We start from the raw sequence: 22,659 nt of genomic DNA, 5'->3' as shown, positions 1-22,659 counted from the left end.
AGTGACCTTGAGGAGAAGGATGATCACGTTGTGATCAGAGCTGTCCAGCAGGGCGTGGCAGAGCTGGCAGGCAGTTCAGTTTATTGAGGCACTTGCACAATCTGGGAGAGCCACACCTGGGACTTTTCCTTTGTGAGGAAGGTTCTGGGGGATTCAGAAAGACAGAATCACGAATGTCCCTCCTTCTTACCTCCTGAGGTTTAAAGTTTTTCTTTCACTGGTGCCAGGGTTGTTCTCCTTCCACCGCTACAGAGTCAGTGTGTCCCATTCCAATCACTAACCTTTCCCTTTTTCCCGATTATCCCTGACCCTCACCCTGACCTTTTTTGTCTGGAAGGGTCAGGTGCCAGAGGGATGAGAGCATTTTTATTAAACTTAGAGATCCTGTTATGTCCACCACTTTGGTCCACATGGTACAATGTAAGGGGATTTGGTGAACAGAATACTTAAGACCACAGAAGTACAACAAGAAAATTCAGGCGGCTAAACCACAATTAAGTTAAAATTCCCAAGGCCCCCTTTTGGCTGGGCTGCCACCCAGAGGCTGTACGGATCAGGCCAGCATGGGGTCTCCATTAGGGGAAAGAATGAAGCATCACGCTCGGGCGGATCCCAAGTGGCCAAGAGGAGACAGTCTCTTTCTGGGAACACCCATGTTCAGTGACGAACCTGCTTTGCTGATATTTGTAAACCAGGAAGAGTCAAAGGGGGTATAGTCAGAAATCTTTTAGAGTTGACTAAAAAAAATGTTTTTTAATTGTGGTAAAATACACGTAACAAGATTTCCCATCTTAACTATTTTTAAGTGTACAGTTCAGTAGTGTTAAGTACATTCACAGTGTTGTGTAGCCAGTCTCCAGAACTGTTTTCATCTTGCAAGACTGAAACTCTGTGCCCATTAAACAACAGCTTAATTGCTCTCTCCCTGCAGCCCCTGGCAACCACCATGTTACCTTCTGTCTCTATGAATTTGACTACTCTAGGCACCTCATATAAGTGGAGTCATACAATACTTGTTCTTTTGCAACTGCTTATTTCACTCAGCATAATATCCTCAGGTTCATCCATGTTGTAGTATGTCTCACAATTTCCTCCCTTTTTAAGGCTGAATAATAGTCCATTGAATGAATATATATATATATACCACATTTTGTTTATCCATTTTTTCATTGATGGACACTAGGGTTACTTCCACCTTTTGGCTCTTGTGAATAACACCACTATAAACATAAGTGTACAGATACCTCTTGGAGACTCTGCTTTCAATTCTCTGGGGTATATACCCAGCAGTGGAATTGCTGGACCATATGGTAATTCTATATTTAAGTATTTAGGACCCAGCATTCTGTTTTCCACAGCAGCTGTACTGTTTTACATTCCTACCAGCAGTGCACAAGGATTCCAATTGCTCCACCTCCTTGCCAACATTTGTTATTTTCTTTTGTTGTTTGCGGGAGGCAGATAGCAGCCATCCTGATGGGTGTGATTTCTCATTGTGTTTTTTTTTTTATTAGTTATCTATTTTTTTATGTTTTTTTACATCTTTATTGAAGTATAATTGCTTTACAATGGTGTGTTTCTGCTTTATAACAAAGTGAATCAGTTATACATATGTTCCCATATCTCTTCCCTCTTGAGTCTCCCTCCCTCCCACCCTCCCTATCCCACCCCTCTAGGTGGTCACAAAGCACCGAGCTGATCTCCCTGTGCTATGAGGCTCCTTCCCACTAGCTATCTATTTTACGTTTGGTAGTATATATATGTCCATGCCACTCTCTTGCTTAGTCACGGCTTACCCTTCCGCCTCCCCATATCCTCAAGTCCTCTAGTAGGTCTGTGTCTTTAATCCTGTCTTACCCCTAGGTTCTTCATGACACTTTTTTTTCTTAAATTCCATATATATGTGTTAGCATACAGTATTTGTCTTTCTCTTTCTGACTTACTTCACTGTGTATGACAGACTCTAGGTCCATCCACCTCATTACAAATAGCTCAATTTCGTTTCTTTTTATGGCTGAGTAATATTCCATTGTATATATGTGCCACATCTTCTTTATCCATTCATCCGATGACGGACACGTAGGTTGTTTCCATCTCCGGGCTATTGTAACTAGAGCTGCAGTGAACATTTTGGTACATGACTCTTTTTGAATTGTTTTCTCAGGGTTTATGCCCAGTAGTGAGATTGCTGGGTCATATGGTAGTTCTATTTGTAGTTTCTTAAGGAATTTCCATACTGTTCTCCATTGTGGCTGTACCAATTCACATTCCCACCAGCAGTGCAAGAGTATTCCCTTTTCTCCACACCCTCTCCAGCATTTATTGTTTCTAGATTTTTTGATGATGGCCATTCTGACTGGTGTGAGATGATATCTCATTGTAGTTTTGATTTGCATTTCTCTAATGATTAATGATGTTAAGCATTCTTTCATGTGTTTGTTGGAAGTCTGTATATCTTCTTTGGAGAAATGTCTATTTAGGTCTTCTGCCCATTGTTGGACTGGGTTGTTTGTTTTTTTGTTATTGAGCTGCATGAGCTGCTTATAAATTTTGGAGATTAATCCTTTGTCAGTTGCTTCATTTGCAAATATTTTCTCCCATTCTGAGGGTTGTCTTTTGGTCTTGTTTATGGTTTCCTTTGCTGTGCAAAAGCTTTGAAGTTTTATTAGGTCCCATTTGTTTATTTTTGTTTTTATTTCCATTTCTCTAGGAGGTGGGTCAAAAAGGATCTTGCTGGGCTTCCCTGGTGGCGCAGTGGTTGAGAGTCCACCTGCCGATGCAGGGGACACGGGCTCGTGCCCCGGTCTGGGAGGATCCCATGTGCCACAGAGTGGCTGGGCCCGTGAGCCATGGCCACTGGGCCTGCATGTCCAGAGCCTGTGCTCCGCAGCGGGAGAGGCCACAGCAGTGAGAGGCCCGCGTACTGCAAAAAAAAAAAAGGATCTTGCTGTGATTTATGTCATAGAGTGTTCTGCCTATGTTTTCCTCTAAGAGTTTGATAGTTTCTGGCCTTACATTTAGGTCTTTAATCCATTTTGATCTTATTTATGTGTATGGTCTTAGGGAGTGATCTAATCTCATACTTTTACATGTAGCTGTCCAGTTTTCCCAGCACCACTTATTGAAGAGGCTGTCCTTTCTCCACTGTACATTCCTGCCTCCTTTATCAAAGATAAGGTGACCATATATGTGTGGGTTTATCTCTGGGCTTTCTGTCCTGTTCCATTGAACTATCTTTCTGTTTTTGTGCCAGTACCATACTGTCTTGATTACTGTAGCTTTGTAGTATAGTCTGAAGTCAGGGAGCCTGATTCCTCCAGCTCCGTTTTTCTTTCTCAAGATTGCTTTGGCTATTCAGGGTCTTTTGTGTTTCCATACAAATTGTGAAATTTTTTGTTCTAGTTCTGTGAAAAATGCCAGTGGTAGTTTGATAGGGATTGCATTGAATCTGTAGATTGCTTTGGGTAGTAGAGTCATTTTCACAATGTTGATTCTTCCAATCGAAGAACATGGTATATCTCTCCATCTATTTGTATCATCTTTAATTTCTTTCATCAGTGTCTTATAATTTTCTGCAAACAGGTCTTTTGTCTCCTTAGGTAGGTTTATTCTTAGATATTTTATTCTTTTTGTTGCAATGGTAAATGGGAGTGTTTCCTTGATTTCACTTTAAGATTTTTCATCATTACTGTATAGGAATGCCAGAGATTTCTGTGCATTAATTTTGTATCCTGCTACTTTACCAAATTCATGATTAGCTCTAGTAGTTTTCTGGTAGCATCTTTAGAGTTCTCTATGTATAGTATCATGTCATCTGCAAACAGTGACAGCTTTACTTCTTCTTTTCCGATCTGGATTCCTTTTATTTCCTTTTCTTCTCTGATTGCTGTGGCTAAAACTTGCAAAACTATGTTGAATAAGAGTGGTGAGAGTGGGCAACCTTGTCTTGTTCCTGATCTTAGTGGAAATGGATTCAGTTTTTCACCACTGAGGACGATGTTGGCTGTGGGTTTGTCATATACGGCCTTTATTATGTTGAGGAAAGTTCCCTCTATGCCTACTTTCTGCAGGGTTTTTATCATAAATGGGTGTTGAATTTTGTCAAAAGCTTTCTCTGCATCTATTGAGATGATCATATGGTTTTTCTCCTTCAATTTGTTAATATGGTGTATCACGTTGATTGATTTGCGTATATTGAAGAATCCTTGCATTCCTGAAATAAACTCCACTTGATCATGGTGTATGATCCTTTTAATGTGCTGTTGGATTCTGTTTGCTAGTATTTTGTTGAGGATTTTTGCATCTGTGTTCATCAGTGATATTGGCCTGTAGTTTTCTTTCTCTGTGACGTCCTTGTCTGGTTTTGGTATCAGGGTGACGTTGGCCTCGTAGAATGAGTTTGGGAGTGTTCCTCCCTCTGCTATATTTTGGAAGAGTTTGAGAAGGATAGGTGTTAGCTCTTCTCTAAATGTTTGATAGAATTTGCCTGTGAAGCCATCTGGTCCTGGGCTTTTGTTTGTTGGAAGTTTTTTTTTTTTTTCCAGTACGCGGGCCTCTCGCTGTTGTGGCCTCACCCGTTGTGGAGCACAGGCTCCGGACGCGCAGGCTCAGCGGCCATGGCTCACAGGCCCAGCCGCTCCGTGGCATGCGGGATCTTCCCGGACCGGGGCACGAACCCATGTCCCCTGCATCGGCAGGCGGACTCTCAACCACTGCGTCACCAGGGAAGCCCTGTTGGAAGATTTTTAATCACAGTTTCAATTTCAGTGCTTGTGATTGGTCTGTTCATATTTTCTATTTCTTCCTGATTCAGTCTTGGCAGGTTGTGCATTTCTAAGAATTTGTCCATTTCTTCCAGGTTGTCCATTTTATTGGCATAGAGTCGCTTGTAGTAATCTCTCATGATCTTTTGTATTTCTGCAGTGTCAGTTGTTACTTCCCCTTTTTCATTTCTAATTCTATTGATTTGAGTCTTCTCCCTTTTTTTCTTGATGAGTCTGGCTAATGGTTTATCAATTTTGTTTATCTTCTCAAAGAACCAGCTTTTAGTTTTATTGATCTTTGCTATTGTTTCCTTCATTTCTTTTCCATTTATTTCTGATCTGTTCTTTATGATTCCTTTCCTTCTGCTAACTTTGGGGTTTTTTTGTTCTTCTTTCTCTAATTGCTTTAGGTGCAAGGATAGGTTGTTTATTCGAGATGTTTCCTGTTTCTTAAGGTAGGATTGTATAGCTATAAACTTCCCTCTTAGAACTGCTTTTGCTACATCCCATAGGTTTTGGGTCGTCGTGTCTCCATTGTCATTTGTTTCTAGGTATTTTTTGATTTCCTCTTTGATTTCTTCAGTGATCACTTCGTTATTAAGTAGTGCATTGTTTAGCCTCCATGTGTTTGTATTTTTTACAGATCTTTTCCTGTAACTGATATCTATTCTCATAGTGTTGTGGTCGGAGAAGATACTTGATTCAATTTCCATTTTCTTAAATTTACCAAGGCTTGATTTGTGACCCAAGATATGATCTATCCTGCAGGGTTCCATGAGCACTTGAGAAAAATGTGTATTCTGTTGTTTTTGGATGGAATGTCCTATAAATATCAATTAAGTCCATCTTGTTTAATGTATCATTTAAAGCTTGTGTTTCCTTATTTATTTTCATTTTGGATGATCTGTCGATTGGTGAAAGTGGGGTGTTAAAGTCCCCTACTATGAATGTGTTACTGTCGATTTCCCCTTTTATGGCTGTTAATATTTGCCTTATGTATTGAGGTGCTCCTGTGTTGGGTGCATAAATAAATTGTTATATCTTCTTCTTGGATCAATCCCTTGATCATTATGTAGTGTCCTTCTTTGTCTCTTCTAATAGTCTTTATTTTAAAGTCTATTTTGTCTGATATGAGAATTGCTACTCCAGCTTTCTTTTGGTTTCCATTTGCACGGAATATCTTTTTCCACCCCCTTACTTTCAGTCTGTATGTGTCTCTAGGTGTGAAGTGGGTCTCTTGTAGACAGCATATATATGGGTCTTGTTTTTGTATCCATTCAGCCAGTCTGTGTCTTTTGGTGGGAGCATTTTAATCCATTTACATTTCAGGTAATTATCCATATGTGTGTTCCTATTCCCATTTTCTTAATTGTTTTGGGTTTGTTATTGTAGGTCTTTTCCTTCTCTTGTGTTTCTTGCTTAGAGAAGTTCCTTTAGTATTTGTTGTAAAGCTGGTTTGGTGGTGCTGAAATCTCTCAGCTTTAGCTTGTCTGTAAAGGTTTTAATTTCTCCATCAAATGTGAATGAGATCCTTGCTGGGTAAGAGTAATCTTGGTTGCAGGTTTTTCTCCATCACTTTAAATATGTCCTGCCACTCCCTTCTGGCTTGCAGAGTTTCTGCTGAAAGATCAGCTGTTAACCTTATGAGGATTCCCTTGTGTGTTATTTGTTGTTTTTCCCTTCCTGCTTTTAACATGTTTTCTTTGTATTTAATTTTTGACAGTTTGATTAATACGTGTCTTGGTGTATTTCTCCTTGGATTTATTCTGTATGGGACTCTCTGTGCTTCCTGGACTTGATTAAGTATTTCCTTTCCCGTATCAGGGAAATTTTCAACTATAATCTCTTCAAATATTTTCTCAGTCCCTTTCTTTTTCTCTTCTTCTTCTGGAACCCCTATAATTCGAATGTTGGTGCATTTAATGTTGTCCCAGAGGTCTCTGAGACTGTCGTCAGTTCTTTTCATTCTTTTTTCTTTATTCTGCTCTGCAGTAGTTATTTCCACTATTTTATCTTCCAGGTCACTTATCCGTTCTTCTGCCTCAGTTATTCTGCTATTGTTCCCATCTAGAGTATTTTTAATTTCATTTATTGTGTTGTTCATCGTTGTTTGTTTCATCTTTTGTTCTTCTAGGTCCTTGTTAAATGTTTCTTGCATTTCCTCTATTCTATTTCCAAGATTTTGGATCATCTTTACTATCATTATTCTGAATTCTTTTTCAGGTAGACTGCCTATTTCCTCTTCATTTGTTAGGTCTGGTGGGTTTTTATCTTGCTCCTTCATCTGCTGTGTGTTTTTCTGTCTTCTCATTTTGCTTATCTTACTGTGTTTGGGGTCTCCTTTTTGCAGACTGCAGGTTTGTAGTTCCCGTTGTTTTTGGTGTCTGTCCCCAGTGGCTAAGGTTGGTTCAGTGGGTTGTGTAGGCTTCCTGGTGGAGGGAACTAGTGCCTGTGTTCTGGTGGATGAGGCTGGATCTTGTCTTTCTGGTGGGCAGGTCCACGTCTGGTGGTGTGTTTTGGGGTGTCTGTGCACTTATTATGATTTCAGGCAGCCTCTCTGCTAATGGGTGGGGTTGTGTTCCTGTCTGCTAGTTGTTTGGCATAGGGTGTCCAGCACTGTAGCTTGTTGGTCGTTGAGTGAAGCTGGGTGCTGGTGTTGAGATGGAGATCTCTGAGAGATTTTTGCCATTTGATATTATGTGGAGCTGGGAGGTCTCTTGTAGACCAGTGTCTTGAAGTTGGCTCTCCCACCTCAGAGGCACAGCACTGACTCCTGGCTGCAGCACCAACAGCCTTTCATCCACATGGCTCAGAATAAAAGGGAGAAAAAGTAGAAAGAAAAGAAAAGAAAAGGAAAGAAAGAAAAAGAAAGAAAGGAGGGAGGAAGGAAAGAAAGAAGGTAAAATAAAGTAAGATAAAATAAAATAAAGTTATTAAAATAAAAAATAATTAGAAAAAAAAATTTTTTAAAGAAAAAAACGGACAGATAGAACCCGAGGACAAATGGTGGAAGCAAAGCTATACAGACAAAATATCACACAGAAGCATACACATACACACTCACAAAAAGAGGAAAAGGGGGGAAAATCATAAATCTTGCTCTCAAAGTCCACCTCCTTAATTTGGGATGATTTGTTGTCTAGTCAGGTATTCCACACAGGCAGGCTACATCAAGTTGATTGTGGAGATGTAATCCGCTGCTTCTGAGGCTGCTGGGAGAGATTTCCCTTCCTCTTCTTTGTTCTCACAGCTCCCAGGGCTCAGCTTTGGATTTGGCCCCGCCTCTGCTTGTAGGTCGCCAGAGGGCGTCTGTTCTTCGCTCAGACAGGACGGGGTTAAAGGAGCCGCTGCTTCGGGGGCTCTGGCTCACTCAGGCCTAGGGGAGGGAGGGGTACGGAGTGCGGGGCCTGCAGAGGCCGGCGTGACGTTGCACCAGCCTGATGCGCGCCGTGCGTTCTCCCGGGGAAGTTGTCCCTGGATCCCGGGACCCTGGCAGTGCCGGGTTGCACAGGCTCCCGGCAGGGGAGGTGGGGAGAGTGACCTGTGCTCGCACACAGGCTTCTTGGTGGCGGCAGCAGCAGCCTTAGCGTCTCATGCCCATCTCTGGGGTCTGCGCTTTTAGCCGCGGCTTGCGCCCGTCTCTGGAGCTCCTTTAAGCAGCGCTCTTCATCCCCTCTCCTCGCGCACCTGGAAACAAAGAGGGAAGAAAAAGTCTCTTGCCTCTTCGGCAGGTCCAGACTTTTCCCTGGACTCCCTCCCGCTAGCCGTGGTGCACTAACCCCCTGCAGGCTGTGTTCACGCTGCCAACCCCAGTCCTCTCCCTGCACTCTGACCGGAGCCGAGCCTCAGCTCCCAGCCCCGCCCGCTCCGGCGGGTGAGCAGACAAGCCTCTTGGGCTGGTGAGTGCCGGTCGGCACCAATCCTCTGTGCGGGAATCTCTCCGCTTTGCCCTCCTCACCCCTGTTGCTGTGCTCTCCTCCGCGGCTCCGAAGCTTCCCCCCTCCGCCACCCGCAGTCTCCACCCGCGAAGGGGCTTCCTAGTGTGTGGAAACCTTTCCTCCTTCACAGCTCCCTCCCATTGGTGCAGGTCCCATCCCTATTCTTTTGTCTCTGTTTTTTCTTTTTTCTTTTGCCTTACCCAGGTACGTGGGGACTTTCTTGCCTTTTGGGAGGTCTGAGGTCTTCTGCCAGCGTTCAGTACGTGTTCTGTAGGAGTTGTTCCACGTGTAGATGTATTTCTGGTGTATCTGTGGGGAGGAAGGTGATCTCCGTGTCTTACTCTTCCGCCATCTTCTCCTCCTCAGTTGTCTGTTTTATACATATTGGTGTCATGTGGTTTTGATTTGCATTTCCCTAATGATTAGTGATGTTGAACACCGTTTCATGTACTTACTGGCCATTTGTATATCTTCTTTGGAGAAATGTCTATTCAAGTCCTTTGACCATTTTTGAATCCAGTTGTCTTTTGTTTTTGAGTTTTTTAAGTTGATTTTTGAGGACGCTGTTTCAGCACTCACCAATACAAGATGCCTGTGGATGGTAGGGAGTGTGGAAGGCCATCACATACTTTGACAAACAACCCATTTTTTGTGACTTTTGTGTTAAAAAGTATACCATTGTCAGATAGCAAATGGTTTGGAAAGTGAAAAACATGACACAGATTAGTGTCAGGGGCCACAGTGGGATGGTTGGAGCCAGCTGATTGGATTGGTATTGTAATACCATAACCTGGAAGGGTGTCATCAGCGGTGAGGCACTACTGATGGTGTGAAGACGGGGTTAAAGGTCTGATGTAGCCGGTCTGCCAGTGGCAGGAGATGTGGCCTCTCTCACCATGAGATGAATGGGTCTTTTTCTGGGAGTCACCAGTGTGGGACGCAGAGGTTACCTCTGCATCAGGAACAGAGTCCTTTACTCTGTGTCTGTTCAGTGATGGTCCATGTGTTGACGCATCTGGAGTGGTGATGGATCCGCCGGCAGAGATGGCAGTCTGGGCAGTGCAGGCTTCATCAGCAGCTGGACTCCTGTTAGCTTCACCAGACAATGGGCCCTTACTGTGGCCCATATTAGTGACCTAGGTGGTCTGCTCGGCAGCTGCTGTCTGTCTCCACAGTTTATATGGCAAGTCTTTAAGATGTCAGTCTGTAGTTTTCTAAGTAGCAGACCCAAACAACTATTACCAATGGGTATTAGCCCCATATCAGTAGAAGCCTAACAAGGTTTATCATTGGGAATATCAGCGGGATCTCTGAGAACATCCTTGAGTTCTGCCCGCAGAGCGCAGCAGCCACACCCACTTTCATTTCTGCATAGCTGGCACTGAGGTTGAACAGCACAGCAGCCCACGGAACACCACAGGGTCTCAGCTTAGTTGAGTCATTAGTGCACCAGGCCCAGGCATTTAGGGGATCCTCTGTGAATCAAGGGCCTCATTGAACCAACGGAATGGAAAATAAATTTTCCCTAAAGGGGTAGCTGCCACTCTTTCCTGTAGAGCTGAGAGGTCATAGGGGCCAGGCTGGCTGCATTCTTGAATATACCAAGTCCAAGGGGCACCTCTGGTGGAGGCTGTTCCTCTTGTCAGAAGCTCCAGTCAGTAACATTACCCAGGCACAGAAACTTGTACTCAGAGGGGTCATAAGGACTGTGGGCCACTAAGGCTGCTAGTGCTTTTCTACATGTGGCTCTTCCCAGGTGGCATAATCCCCTCTGGCTCTTAAGAGTATTCACCGTGCAAGCATGAAAAATATGAATACCAATTATACATTCAGTGTTGGAAGCCACAACAGTAATACATTGAGTTGGTACCAAGAGTCCCACCCAAAAGAACACATTAGCGTCTCTTCCGCACTGTGAACTGCACCCAAACCGCATAGCTGAAAGCAGGTACCCTCTCCCTCCACAGGGTGAGGCATGAAGGTGACATGGGCTCCAATATATATCAGTCAGAGCTATAAAATGTCCCTCCCCTCCCTACAGTCATCTTGCAAACCCAGGTATGTTTGATCTTCAGTTCCCCTTGGGGACTGGGAGAACTTGGCCCCGCCCCTAACAATCTTTCTCTTTAAAGGGTGTAGGGGGAGGCTGGGAGAGAGCGGCTCTGCACCAGTAAACAAGGTGAATTTATTTCAGTTTTGAGTGGTGCCGTAGCTGCGAGCATTTGGGGCACCCAAAGCCCTGTGTTGTGTACTCTGTGGCAGGGCCGTCATTGCTGACTGGCATCATCCATTTCCGTTAGGGATGCCTTGATTCAGCGGCTACAGCCACATCACTTCCCGGCGGGGACCATGAGTTTGTACTCTTTGGCCAACTTGGGCTTGATCTGCACGGGTGGCATCGTTGTTTTTAGGAGTCCACCTAATGTGGACTATCTGCTGCTCGCTCCATTGTCAAAAGAACAGCTCTTCAATTCTTGCTTGATTTCAGCATAAGGACTAGGAGGGTTTTCTGAAGCTGATAGAATTTAATCTAGATTTCTGTGGGTGAGTTTCTCATTCTGTGGTGAATCATTTGCTAAATCACTTAAAATCCACTTTAGTACGGAAGAGCCCAAAGACTAGTCAGTGCCCTTGGGAGATTGTTTCGGGGAAAGTTTCCCAGAAGGACCAGAACTGTCTTATAGCAGACAGGGCCCACTGCCAAAACCTGAGGTCTTTTACTTATCTCGAATGGGGTTAATGTTGAGAAGACAGACTGCAGGAGGGGCTGAGCACTAAAATAGCCAGGTGTTGCCTTTCTTCTTTAACAAGCATTATGTGCCCCTCCCACCCCCTCAATCTCCCCAGCAAACTAGCAGTTGCTAAAGATTCTCCTGGTTCTGCCCACAGTGATTACAGTTTTCCTTCTTTCACACTCAGTATGGATACATTTATGGTGCTCCCGCCTCCCTCTGCCAGACAAATCCTATTACTAGTTGTTTACAGGGCCGACCTGGTGAGCTTGGTGGATAGCTGACAGTAACCAGGGCATCGTTCAGGCTGCTGTGTTTGAAACTACTTCCTGGTACTCAGCCTGAAACTGCCACCCCAGTTCAGCATCATTAGCAGGCAGTGAAGTAGAGGACCAGACATTGCCTGGGGGGACCATACAATCTGGTCAACATGTTCACTCCTGATTCCCATGGACTTCTCTCAGTTCCTGCTAACTGTCCTTTCATTCCGTTTCTAAAAAGCTTTGTCTTTGTCAGCATTCCATCTTCATTACCAAAACTGTCAAAAATTGTGAGGGGTTGAGATCTTACCCTTTGTGGAAGCTCACAAGTTAGCCTGCACAATTCCATGGATTCGAGTAGAAGACATGAGACTCCTGGTCAGAGACAAAAGCTGTCATTACTCCTGGCAATAGTCAGCACTTGTGTCAGATAACCAGCCACAATTTCTACAGGATACTGCAGAGAGCCAGGTGATTGATGCCTGCACACACAATTGGGTGGGTTACAGGAAAGGAACTCCCAGCTTAGGGGACCAGATCTTTTATAATGGGCAGTAAGCCTTCCTACCCTTTGCCCTGGGGAGTGACAGTATCTTTATTATACCGGACAGTAAACAAACCTGCCTTTTGCTCTTTGAGGAGACACTATATCTTCTAAGGCTGTTTATTATATAAATATACAGAACAAAGGGAATCAGTACCTCTTCTCACAAGATGTGCAGAGATGCACATAACATTAAGCTCTTTTTCCTGACAATACCTTCCCCACCCCCTTTCAGTTCAGTTCACATACTTACATTTTCTCACCTAGGCTACTGTAATTATTTCCTAACTGGGCTCACTGCCAGTAGTCTTCTATCTGTCCTCTACACCTGTGCCAGAGGGCTCTTTTCAAATGCAGACCTGATGATGTCACTCAGTTTAAATTTGTTATTTGGTTTCGCATTACTGTTAGGCCAAAGTTTAAATTGTTGAGTGGTTGTGTAATTATTTCTCATGTGCTGACTACTACCCAGTTTTTGAATGTTGGCAATTAAATAAGGGGGAAAAAACCTTTTTAAAGCCGTAACGGCCAGCACTAGATAGGCTGCAGATGTGTAGGCTGCATGCTGCCAGATTGGAACCTCTGGTCTTACCTTTTTTTTTTTCTCTTACACCTTTGTCTGCAACATGTTGTTCTTTTTGCCTTGAATAATTTACATATTTGTCTCATATTTCTATTCATTTTTTAAAAACCTACTTACTCTGTAAAGCCTTCTCAACCTAGTTGGACATCTTGCTCTAAATACCTTTAATTTCAAACAAACTGTGCGTGTGTCATTATAGTACTTCATCTAGTTGTTATTATTGATTTTTTTTTCTGGTCTGTATCCCCACAAAATAAAGTGTAAGCTACACAGAGCAAGAGCCCTCCCTTTCCATACACACCAGGTTTTTAGGAAAGAAAATTGCTTTCCTAAGAATCATTTTGGTATCAAAACCAATAACTTAGCTGGTGCTTTTAATCACCTTTAGATAGTCCATGTTTTGAGCCTGAAAGATATTAATTTGCTTAATTTTGATGGGGAAGATGCAGTATTATTCACTGGAAAATAGACATGTGATACAGTCTTATGGTCCATTATATGTGGATATCGTATATATTATTTACTCTTCCAAATAATATTTTCTTGCTTTGTTCAAATTTAAAATATAGACTGTGGACATTCATAAAGAGAAAGTGGCTCGAAGAGAGATTGGTATTTTGACAACAAATAAGAATACATCAAGAACTCACAAAATAATAGCGCCTGCAAATATGGAGCGTCCTGTAAGGTATATTCGGAAACCTATTGACTATACAGTTCTGGATGATGTGGGCCATGGTGTCAAGGTAAGCGTTTTATATTATATTAACTTGAAATAATTTGCATATCCAATAAATATTTTGGATAGGAAATATAGTGAGAAAGCTGATTTTCTTAAAGAATTAATAGATTCTCTTAGTAATTAGCAATACAATTTTTATAGAACATTTATTTAATACTAGTTATGTATTATACTAAGCTTGGGGCAGAATTTTACATGTGCAGTAGGCTGTATTCAAGAAGATATAAACACTTAAAATGGCCATTCATTTGTTAAGCCGTTTGAATCCTAGACTGATGTTATAAATTTGTGTTGTGAATGCCAAGTCTTGTTTTCACTACTGAATGAATATTTAAGAATAAAAAATGTATATGCTTTCCAGAATTGGTTTAGAAAGTAATTTATAAATACTTTTATTCATTTATTCGTAAATATGTGTGTATTAATACATCTATGTGGATGTGGATATAATTTCAGCAGTTTATGCAAAATGAAACAATTGTGTGTAATCTTGTTCTGTGCATCACTCCCCACTCTCCCATCCCCTGCTCCAACAGGCTTTTAGGAAAGGGATTGTTTGTTGCCCTTGTCCATTTCTTAGCATGGCAGAATTAGCTGCTCTTGAAGGATACCTGTAGCTTCTCAACTTTTTAGATATTCATGTGTTATTTTGGAAGCATCTGGAATGACCTGAATTCTTTAGCTATCTTTGCTCAAGATAAACTATTCCTCTGAAATTTGGTAGCCCCTTTCTTAGAGGACCATTATTTGATTTTGTTTCTGGTCTCCAGAATATTTATAATAATTTTTTTAGGGGTCAGCTAGAATCTTGAAGCTTTTCCTAGCTGGTTATCTGCCTGGTGCTATTGCTGGATTTGTTGCATTCTGACTTATCTGGGGTTCCTGATCAAGAGGGGAGTATAGCTGGCGACATCGCTCTTTATTCTGCTCTTCTCAGAGACTATTGGAATCTCCCCTTCACTGTCAGGCTTGGAAGTCGGAACACTTTGCAAATGTAGAGCAGGTTACTTGTTTCTTGTATTTTTATCCAAGGATGTGGCTAGGGTTGTCTAAGAGCTTAAGTTCAATTTTAATTTAAGATATTTAGACTAGATTGATTTAATTTGAATTTTGAGAATTTGGAAGAACTTATAATGTTATTACCTGCCTTGGAAGTAAAAATTATGTATATACATATATGCATATACATACACCCGTGCACACACATTCTCACGTGCTCACTTCTTCCCCTTTTGCTTGATTTTTCTTCCTACCAAAGCAATATACACTCATTAAAAAAAAAAAAATCTGTCACCATCTTAGAAGTGATTATCCTCTATTATCTCCCCACTAATAATTGTGTTTAACAGTTTAATACATAGTACATAGCAGAGTATAAAATGAAACCAAATTTTACAAGGAAATTTTGGGTGAGAAAATTTAACTATTTTATTATGTATGTATAAATGAGAAATGTAAACACTGCATAATATATACTGAAAGTCTGCAGATGTGAATTTTAGCAATCTACTTTTTGTAATGTGGATACTTCAGACGCAGGTTTGTTTTTTTTTTTTAAGTTTTTTATTGTAAAATATACATAACATAAAATTTACCATTTAACCATTTTAAGTGTACAGTTCTGTGGCATTAAGTACATTCACATTATTGTACGGACTATTTTGAAATATTTTTTTGACCATGGGTAGGAGGGTGGGTGGTCAGTGAGAACAGTGTATCTCAGAAGCTGATATGTGGCTTATTTGTCCACATTTTGTTTCTGTGATATACAAATACATACAATTATTTTCCCCCCAGTAGTCTCATTGCAGCTATATTGATCCAGTTTTATTTCCCTAAGAAATCATTGTTGGCTTAAATATTTCTAGAGGATTGTAGAGATCTGTGAAAGTTGGAAATTTGGAATAGTTAATGAGCAAATGCCAGGGCCAAAACTACAAGAAGGAAAACTGTAGATTTATTTTTAAATTAGTGTCTAAAGCACTTTTAAGGATTGGAAGACACTGTACTTACAGTTCTAGAGTTATTTTCTTATCTTTTGCCTACTTTTCTATTTAGAAGTTTGTTTTCTTACTGATTTGTAAGGGTTCTTTTTTCTATCAAAGAAATTAGCTCCTTATATTTTGGCAAATATTTCCTCATCCTGCTGTTTGGCTTTTGACTTTGATGCTTTGGTATTTTAAACAAATATTTACAGGATGTTAAAAAATTGTATCCAAATATATTAATATTTCTTTTTAAAATTATTTTATTTATTTTCTTTTTCTTTCTTTTTTTTTGGGAGGGTGCTGTGTTGGGTCTTAGTTGTGGCATGCGGGGTCTTCGTTGCGGCGCGCAGGCTTCTCTCTAGTTGCGGCTTGCAGGCTCTCTCGTTGAGGCACGTAGGCTCAGTAGTTGTGGTGCGCAGGCTTAGTTGCCCTGTGGCACATGGGATCTTAGTTCCCCAACCAGGGGTCGAACCCACGTCCCCTGCATTGGAAGGTGGATTCTTTACCACTGGACCACCAGGGAAGTCCCAATATTTCTTCTTATAGCTACCAAGTTTTGTGTTGTTTTTTACCCCCAAGATTAAATATTCCATCATATTTTCTTCTTTCATGACGTAAACTTTAGTGTTTTGGTATTTGTATTATTCATTTAATTGATATGTATTGTGTTAATGCATTTTATGCTATGAAATAGGTGGTACACATAAGTTTAGTAAGAATTTAAAATATGGAAAAGGTGTCTTAAGGTAAGTCAGGTTTGACTTTTGGAAACAGCGTAAGATATAGGTAAGAGAATCCTTGCATAGAGAGACTACCAGAAAGTTTGCCTAAAGGAGAATAAAAAAGAAGATGAACAATAAAGTTCATCCTAATAAAATAAAAATAAAAATACTAAAGTTCATCCTAATAGAAGGAAGAACAAGGTTTCAGAGTATGCTTAGACTAGAGAAGGCTTGAGCACTTAGTAGAAACATTTAAAATTATTTCTGTTAAACAGTTATAATAATTAACAGCTTTATAGCCTGGTTCATAACTTATGAAGGACTTTCCACATATGTCTTTGTTTTCTAGCCTTGAAAAGACCATATGATCTAGGAGTTATTACATTTTATTAATGGAAACACTAAAGCTCTATAATACATAGGAATGGTAGTTTTAAAAGGTTTCGATTTTATTAGAGGAGTGAGCTAATGAATCATTTCAGAGAAAGAATTGGCATCTTACAGACTTTCGTACCTGTGGTATGCAAAGCTTATGATCTACTTCGGGCTTGCAGGTAGGTAGGAATCAAAGAGTTCTATTTTCAACCTAAGGTTCCAAGGAAATAGTAAACTGACTCATCCATAAATGTAAATGTTAAGGAAATGAAGTGAGATCGTAAGGAAATAAAAAGCCTAGTTTTGAATGTGTTTGGGAGACACTGAAATGGAAAAATTTTGTAGGTTGCTAACAATTATATTTTGAGTTGTAAGGTATAGAGATCATTTCCTTCCAACACTCGCTAACCCCAACACATTTGTATACATAAACATGCACTTAAGAGAGGAGGCTGTGCTCCATAAGAGGTTAAAGGTTACACCATTGCATAGTAGCAGAGTTCAACTAGAATTTTCATTGCCAATTAAATTCTCCTTTCATCCTTTCATTTGGGACCAGTTTATACTTGTATGCTGTTTTTTTTGTTTGTTTGTTTCTTGTTCACTTGAAACAGCAAATGAGGGAAGATGTGTGGTCATATTTAGAATATTTCTAAGTTACTTTAGTATTTAGTGTATTATAATGCTATCATATTAATAAATCTTATCTTCAAGGATAATTTATTCAAGTTTAATTTCTAAATCCAGGTGTGAAATGTAGTGGCTAGGTAGGATTCCAGACATTGTTTAATCAGGATAAAAATGAGTCGTATTATTCTAAACAAACACTAAAGAATACCAAGATTCTGGCACAGTTTCTAGAAATGAGAATATAAGTCAAAGGATATTCCATTTTTGGATGATTTCCTTAATGTTGCTTCTGTGGTCACTTGAAAAATGATAGATACGTATTTAGAATGGCAGGTATTATGGAAAGAACTTGAGACCCCACGCCCCACCCCAAAATGTAGGAAAAGACTGCAACCTGAAGGCATTTTTTTCTTAAGTGGCGTGGTACAAGTAGGATGCTTTGGACACATTATTTCATATATATAAGCTAGCCAGTTTTCATAGAAGTAGCCTTTAGGATCAAAGCAGCTTTTCTTCAGTTTTGAATTATGGTCAAAATTGTTCAGAAGAAAATTTAGAACTAGAGCAACATATAACTTTCTACTAGTGTTGGCCTGGTCAGGATTTGTATTCATAAGCTACACATGAGAGGGTATCCAGACCCTGTTTGCTTGTTCCTTAATTAGAATCTGGCTAAGCTACTATTGTGCATTGTAATTTTGTTTTTAAACACTGAGGTGCTAGGTCCTTTTCTGAATTTGGAAAACAAGCTGTGATTTTGAATTTTAACATTTGCAGTTTATCACTCTTTAAAATAATATACTACCATTCAAATAATGAATACTTATACATGGGCATTCATTATCCAGCAGTCTTAGGTCTTGTACACTGATGTATTAAAGTAGCCATACATTTAATGAGGTGTGGTGTTTGTGTTTAAATCAAAATTTGTTTTTTAAATCATCTGTGATTCAGTTGGATTAATTTCATAGGATAAAATACTGACCTAAGAAATTATTGGAGCTGCATGAGATTGGCATAATTAAGTGATTTCCTTATGAATGTATTATTTTGAAAAAATATGTGATACCCATTAATATTTCCCTGCTGCTTATGGATATCTTTTCTTTACAAAATATTTGAAATATGACTGGGTAAAAAAGCTTATTAACATGAATTGAGTAACTGTAAATGTAAACCTGTCCTATCAGATATAACTTATCTAGAATTAATTTCTACTTTTTCCCCCCCTTTTTTGCAACGTAAAGTGGCTAAAAGCCAAGGTAAGAGTTACTACTTATCATTTGATCCACAGTTTCCCCTCTATATCGATAGAGGCTGCAGAGCCACTAAAATTTGAAAACTTTTCCTATGTCTGTCTGCTTTTTCCCCATAGGATTTATGTAGATTAAATATACTCAAACTCAGTTCAAATCAGCAACATTTAGCTTGGATGTGTTAATATATCAAAGATATATTGACATCTGCATTTATATAGGAACATTAATTTTGCTAACATTTATTGCTTTGCTCATTTTTTGATAGTTGCCTTGCTTTTATTGACTTACAATTAGGTTTCCCAGGCATTATATATGACTTTGTTACTGAGTTGTTGGGATAGAGGTGATTTTTTTAGATGAATATTTTAGCAAATTGACACTGAGATCTGCAGTTTATATTCATACACACTTTTCAAAAATTTTAAGAAACCCAGCATTCGAATTGCAGATAAGTTAGATCTCAGTGAACATTTTTAACAATAAAATAATATATAAAATTCAATAATCTCACCTGTATTTTGCAATAAATTGGTATGAAGGGCATAAAATAATAAGAAAAGCCAAGTGCAAGTGGTATCTTGACTTTTTAAAATGTAGTACCAAAGTCTGTTATTAAAACTGTCTGGGAATCCTTATTTCACATTCTGATAATAAAAAAAATAATGGTGTCAAAACACCAAGAGAACAATTTGATATAAAACTAAAAGCTTTTCTTTCCACATTTTAGCATGGAAATAACCAGCCTGCAAGAACTGGCACACTGTCGAGAACAAATCCTCCTACTCAGAAACCACCGAGTCCTCCCATGTCAGGCCGGGGAACATTGGGGTAAGAATTCAGCTACATCTTACAAGAGGATTTGTATGTCAAAGGAAGAGATGTTTTTTTGACTTAAGTAAATGTATGGATCCTTGTGACGGGACCCTCTCTGTGTGATAATACTACCTTTTACAAATTCATTTTGGTTCCTATTTCCTTGAACAGAATCCAAAATGAACCTGCCTGTTCTGTAATATTCTCTAAGGAATTCTGTACTAGAAAAGTTTTTTTGTATGTATGTAAATGAGCATTATTTATTTATTATCTTCTAATTCATTAAAAAAATAAATATATAAATACATATATAAAAAGATTTATATATGAATCTGAGTTACGTTTATTTAAAATGAAATGACCAGAAGGTTCCATATATGGTGTCTTCACATGTATTTGCAATATTGATATTACAGAGCTATGAATAAGTGGTCTACTTTGTGTACTTTGGTTTGCTAGCCTGCAGTTCTTCTGTTGCCCCTGAGACTTGGGGACTCTTTACTTGGAGTACTTCTAACTGTGCTTCTGCTGGTAATCTTAGGGCCCTTCATTCTAGAGTAGCTTTGTAAGAAGGCCAGTGGAGAAGTAGAAAAGGTAATTGTGACTTCTTCCTTTCCAATTTTCAATGCAATACAAATATTGAATACTTCGTAAGACATTTCTGAAAGATAGTTCACTTTATTATAGAAAATTAGACTCCTTATTTTTGGTGGAGGGGTGGGGGAATCATTTTATAGTAACAGGGATCAGCAGTCAGCTTTCTTCTAGAATCTTAGTTTCTATTTTCATTCTGTAAACCCCTTACCTCTGAAAAAAACATACAAAGTTATTAAATAGAAAAGTTAAAATCATTTATTGAGAAGTTAATGGCATCACATCTAGGATCAGAATGTACTTGTTCATATATCTCTAGATTGAGGTAGGAGTAAATTGCACAGGAGATATTTAGCTTCCATAATATACAAGGACAGTGGCTTGTGGGTTACTGATCTGGGAATAATATGTATTTCAAAGTTTGATATTACTGAGCATTAAAAAAATTATAACCATGATTTTTAGAAATAAGATGAGAACTTTTAAATTACCCTTTCCATTGGTTTTCCTAAGAAAAGGCAACAAATTTTAGCTTTTGTGTTAAAGTAACAATATTCATACACCCCATTTAAAAATGTTTTTTAAAAACAAACTTTATTATTAAAAAAACCCAAAACTTGTGTTATACTTGGTTCACAAATTTGGGAGAAAATACCATTTATCTTTCTTATTCATATTCCTTTCTCTATTATGCTTCTTTAGACGAAATACTCCTTACAAAACCCTGGAACCTGTTAAACCTCCAACAGTTCCTAATGACTACATGACAAGTCCTGCTAGGCTTGGAAGTCAGCATAGTCCAGGCAGGACAGCTTCTTTAAATCAGAGACCGAGGACACACAGGTAAATTTTTAGGTTGAGCCTTTGAACTGAGAATGTGCATTATTGATTGGTGACAAACTCCTATAGAGTTGTTGGTAACGGTAAAGTGCTAGTCTAATGCTAATATAGAATGTAAAAGTTTGAGGGTATTAATATTGTATATGTTCCTTTAAATATATGTTATAACTTCTATTTTTTAGATTTTTTAGTATCTATTTATACTGCTAGCAGATTACTAGTATTTCCTCCTTTTGACAGAGGTACAAATGTATATTTGGATGAAGTCTGAAGAATGTTTTTTTAAAATGGTCTTTTAGAAAAGATTAAGGTAACCACTCTTAAATTTTTTGGCTAAAAGGTTAAACATCAGAAACTCTACAATGTGATTTAAACTTTAAGAGGTTGGAGGAAAGAAAACAGTTTAGATCTGAGGAAGAATTTCTTAAGAGAGTTGATGTACTAGAATATGTTACTGTATAAATTCATTAAAAAAAGTTCTAGAAATCAGCTACCCAGTGGATTTTTAAAAACTTGGTTATGGAACATAACATACATTCAGAAAAGTATATACTTTATTAAGTATAACAACTTGATGTATTAATACAAATTGAATATAGTCATGTAACCATCACCCAGATCAGAAAATGGAACATAACCGCAATCCAGAAATCCCCCTCAGGCCCTTTCCCAATTATTGCCTCAGCCTTCCTCCCCTCAAAAGTAGCCACTTGATTTTTGCGCAAGTTTATAAAGCCAGACAGAATTATCGTATAGCTCAATTTGTTTTATTCTTTGATTTTTACCTCTCACTTAATAACTTGGGCAAGGACCCTCTTTACCTTGACTTTTAGGATGGTTTTATTAGAAATACAGCTTGGTAAAATCATTTTGGGGGCTTCAGTTACGCAGGATATATCACGCTCTTAGATGCTATGTAATTGTTATTTGTTGTTATTGTTAGTAAATAAATTGTCATATTGATATCTGCAGTTACTGAATCAGGGTAAGTTCAATGAGGACCAAAATTGGGTTTTTTTTAATATGTTTACTATTGAATTATTATACCAAAGCATGGTTGTTCTTTATAGTGGATGTAGTAATAGTTTAATCATATTCAACAACTAGTTAGTTAAGAGTTACTTCATTAGATATCACGGATATACCTATGAGATATAGTTCTTTTTTTCAGGAGCTTGTTCTGTTAGAACAGGGATCAACAAACTTTTTTATAAAGGGCCAGATTGTCAGTACTTTAGGATTTGTGGTCCATATGGTCTCTGCTGCAATTACTCAGCTCTATCGTTGTAGCATGAGAGCAGCTAAGCAACACGTAAATGAATGAGCATGGCTGTGTTCCAGTAAAACTTTATATATGGCACTGAAATTGGAATTTAATATAATTTTAATGTGTCATAAAATATTATTCCTCTTTTGATTTTTTTTCTACTAATTAAAATGTAAAAAAAATGTTCTTAGCTCACAGGTTGTAAAAATCAGACCATGGGCCAGATTTGGCCTGTGGGCTGTAACTTGCCAATCTCCATGTTAGAAAAAGGCACATAAGCCAGTAATTGTGGAAGTGCATAAGTGCAAAAATATTCATCTGTCTGTGATACGGTGGTGGCAGAAAGCAGAGTATTGGCCAGCTTGGGAGGAGGGAGGCCTTCATAGCAAAGCTATTTTTGTTATATAAATAGTTTTTTTCCCCTTTCTTTTAGTATGTGATAATGTGATTATAGAATGCTCATATTGGAGGGAAAAAACTTATCTAGGCAGTGCAAATCATTGCCCTGTTGGGTTTCTGGGCCTACTGAGCCGATGATGTTGATTTTTAAAAGTATAATATGGAGCTTAAGGCTACACGTGTACATATGTACATTTGCATAATGTACAT

The 22,659-nt window shown here is 39.1% G+C and overlaps 1 protein-coding gene across 19 annotated transcripts in view; it reads left to right on the top strand.

Moving 5' to 3' along the window:
• ABI1 (abl interactor 1) overlaps positions 1 to 22,659 on the top strand; it is a 128,507-nt gene that overhangs the window by 87,836 nt on the left and 18,012 nt on the right. For 13 of the 19 annotated variants that reach the window (XM_030761777.2, XM_089903898.1, XM_022580362.2 and 10 more), the window contains 4 exons: positions 13,390 to 13,566; positions 18,525 to 18,539; positions 19,264 to 19,364; positions 20,646 to 20,786. In XM_030761777.2, the coding sequence (XP_030617637.1) occupies positions 13,390 to 13,566; positions 18,525 to 18,539; positions 19,264 to 19,364; positions 20,646 to 20,786 (434 nt within the window). The remainder of the gene's footprint in view (positions 1 to 13,389; positions 13,567 to 18,524; positions 18,540 to 19,263; positions 19,365 to 20,645; positions 20,787 to 22,659) is intronic. The other 6 variants (XM_022580358.3, XM_022580369.2, XM_022580364.3 and 3 more) reach the window with 1 other exon arrangement.

Source organism: Delphinapterus leucas, chromosome 2 (assembly GCF_059928025.1).
Source record: "Delphinapterus leucas isolate spDelLeu-1000000601 "Yukka" chromosome 2, BTC_Dleu_Yukka2, whole genome shotgun sequence".
In the NCBI taxonomy this organism is placed as follows: Eukaryota; Metazoa; Chordata; class Mammalia; order Artiodactyla; family Monodontidae; genus Delphinapterus; species Delphinapterus leucas.
This window is presented reverse-complemented; position numbering and strand designations above follow the sequence as displayed.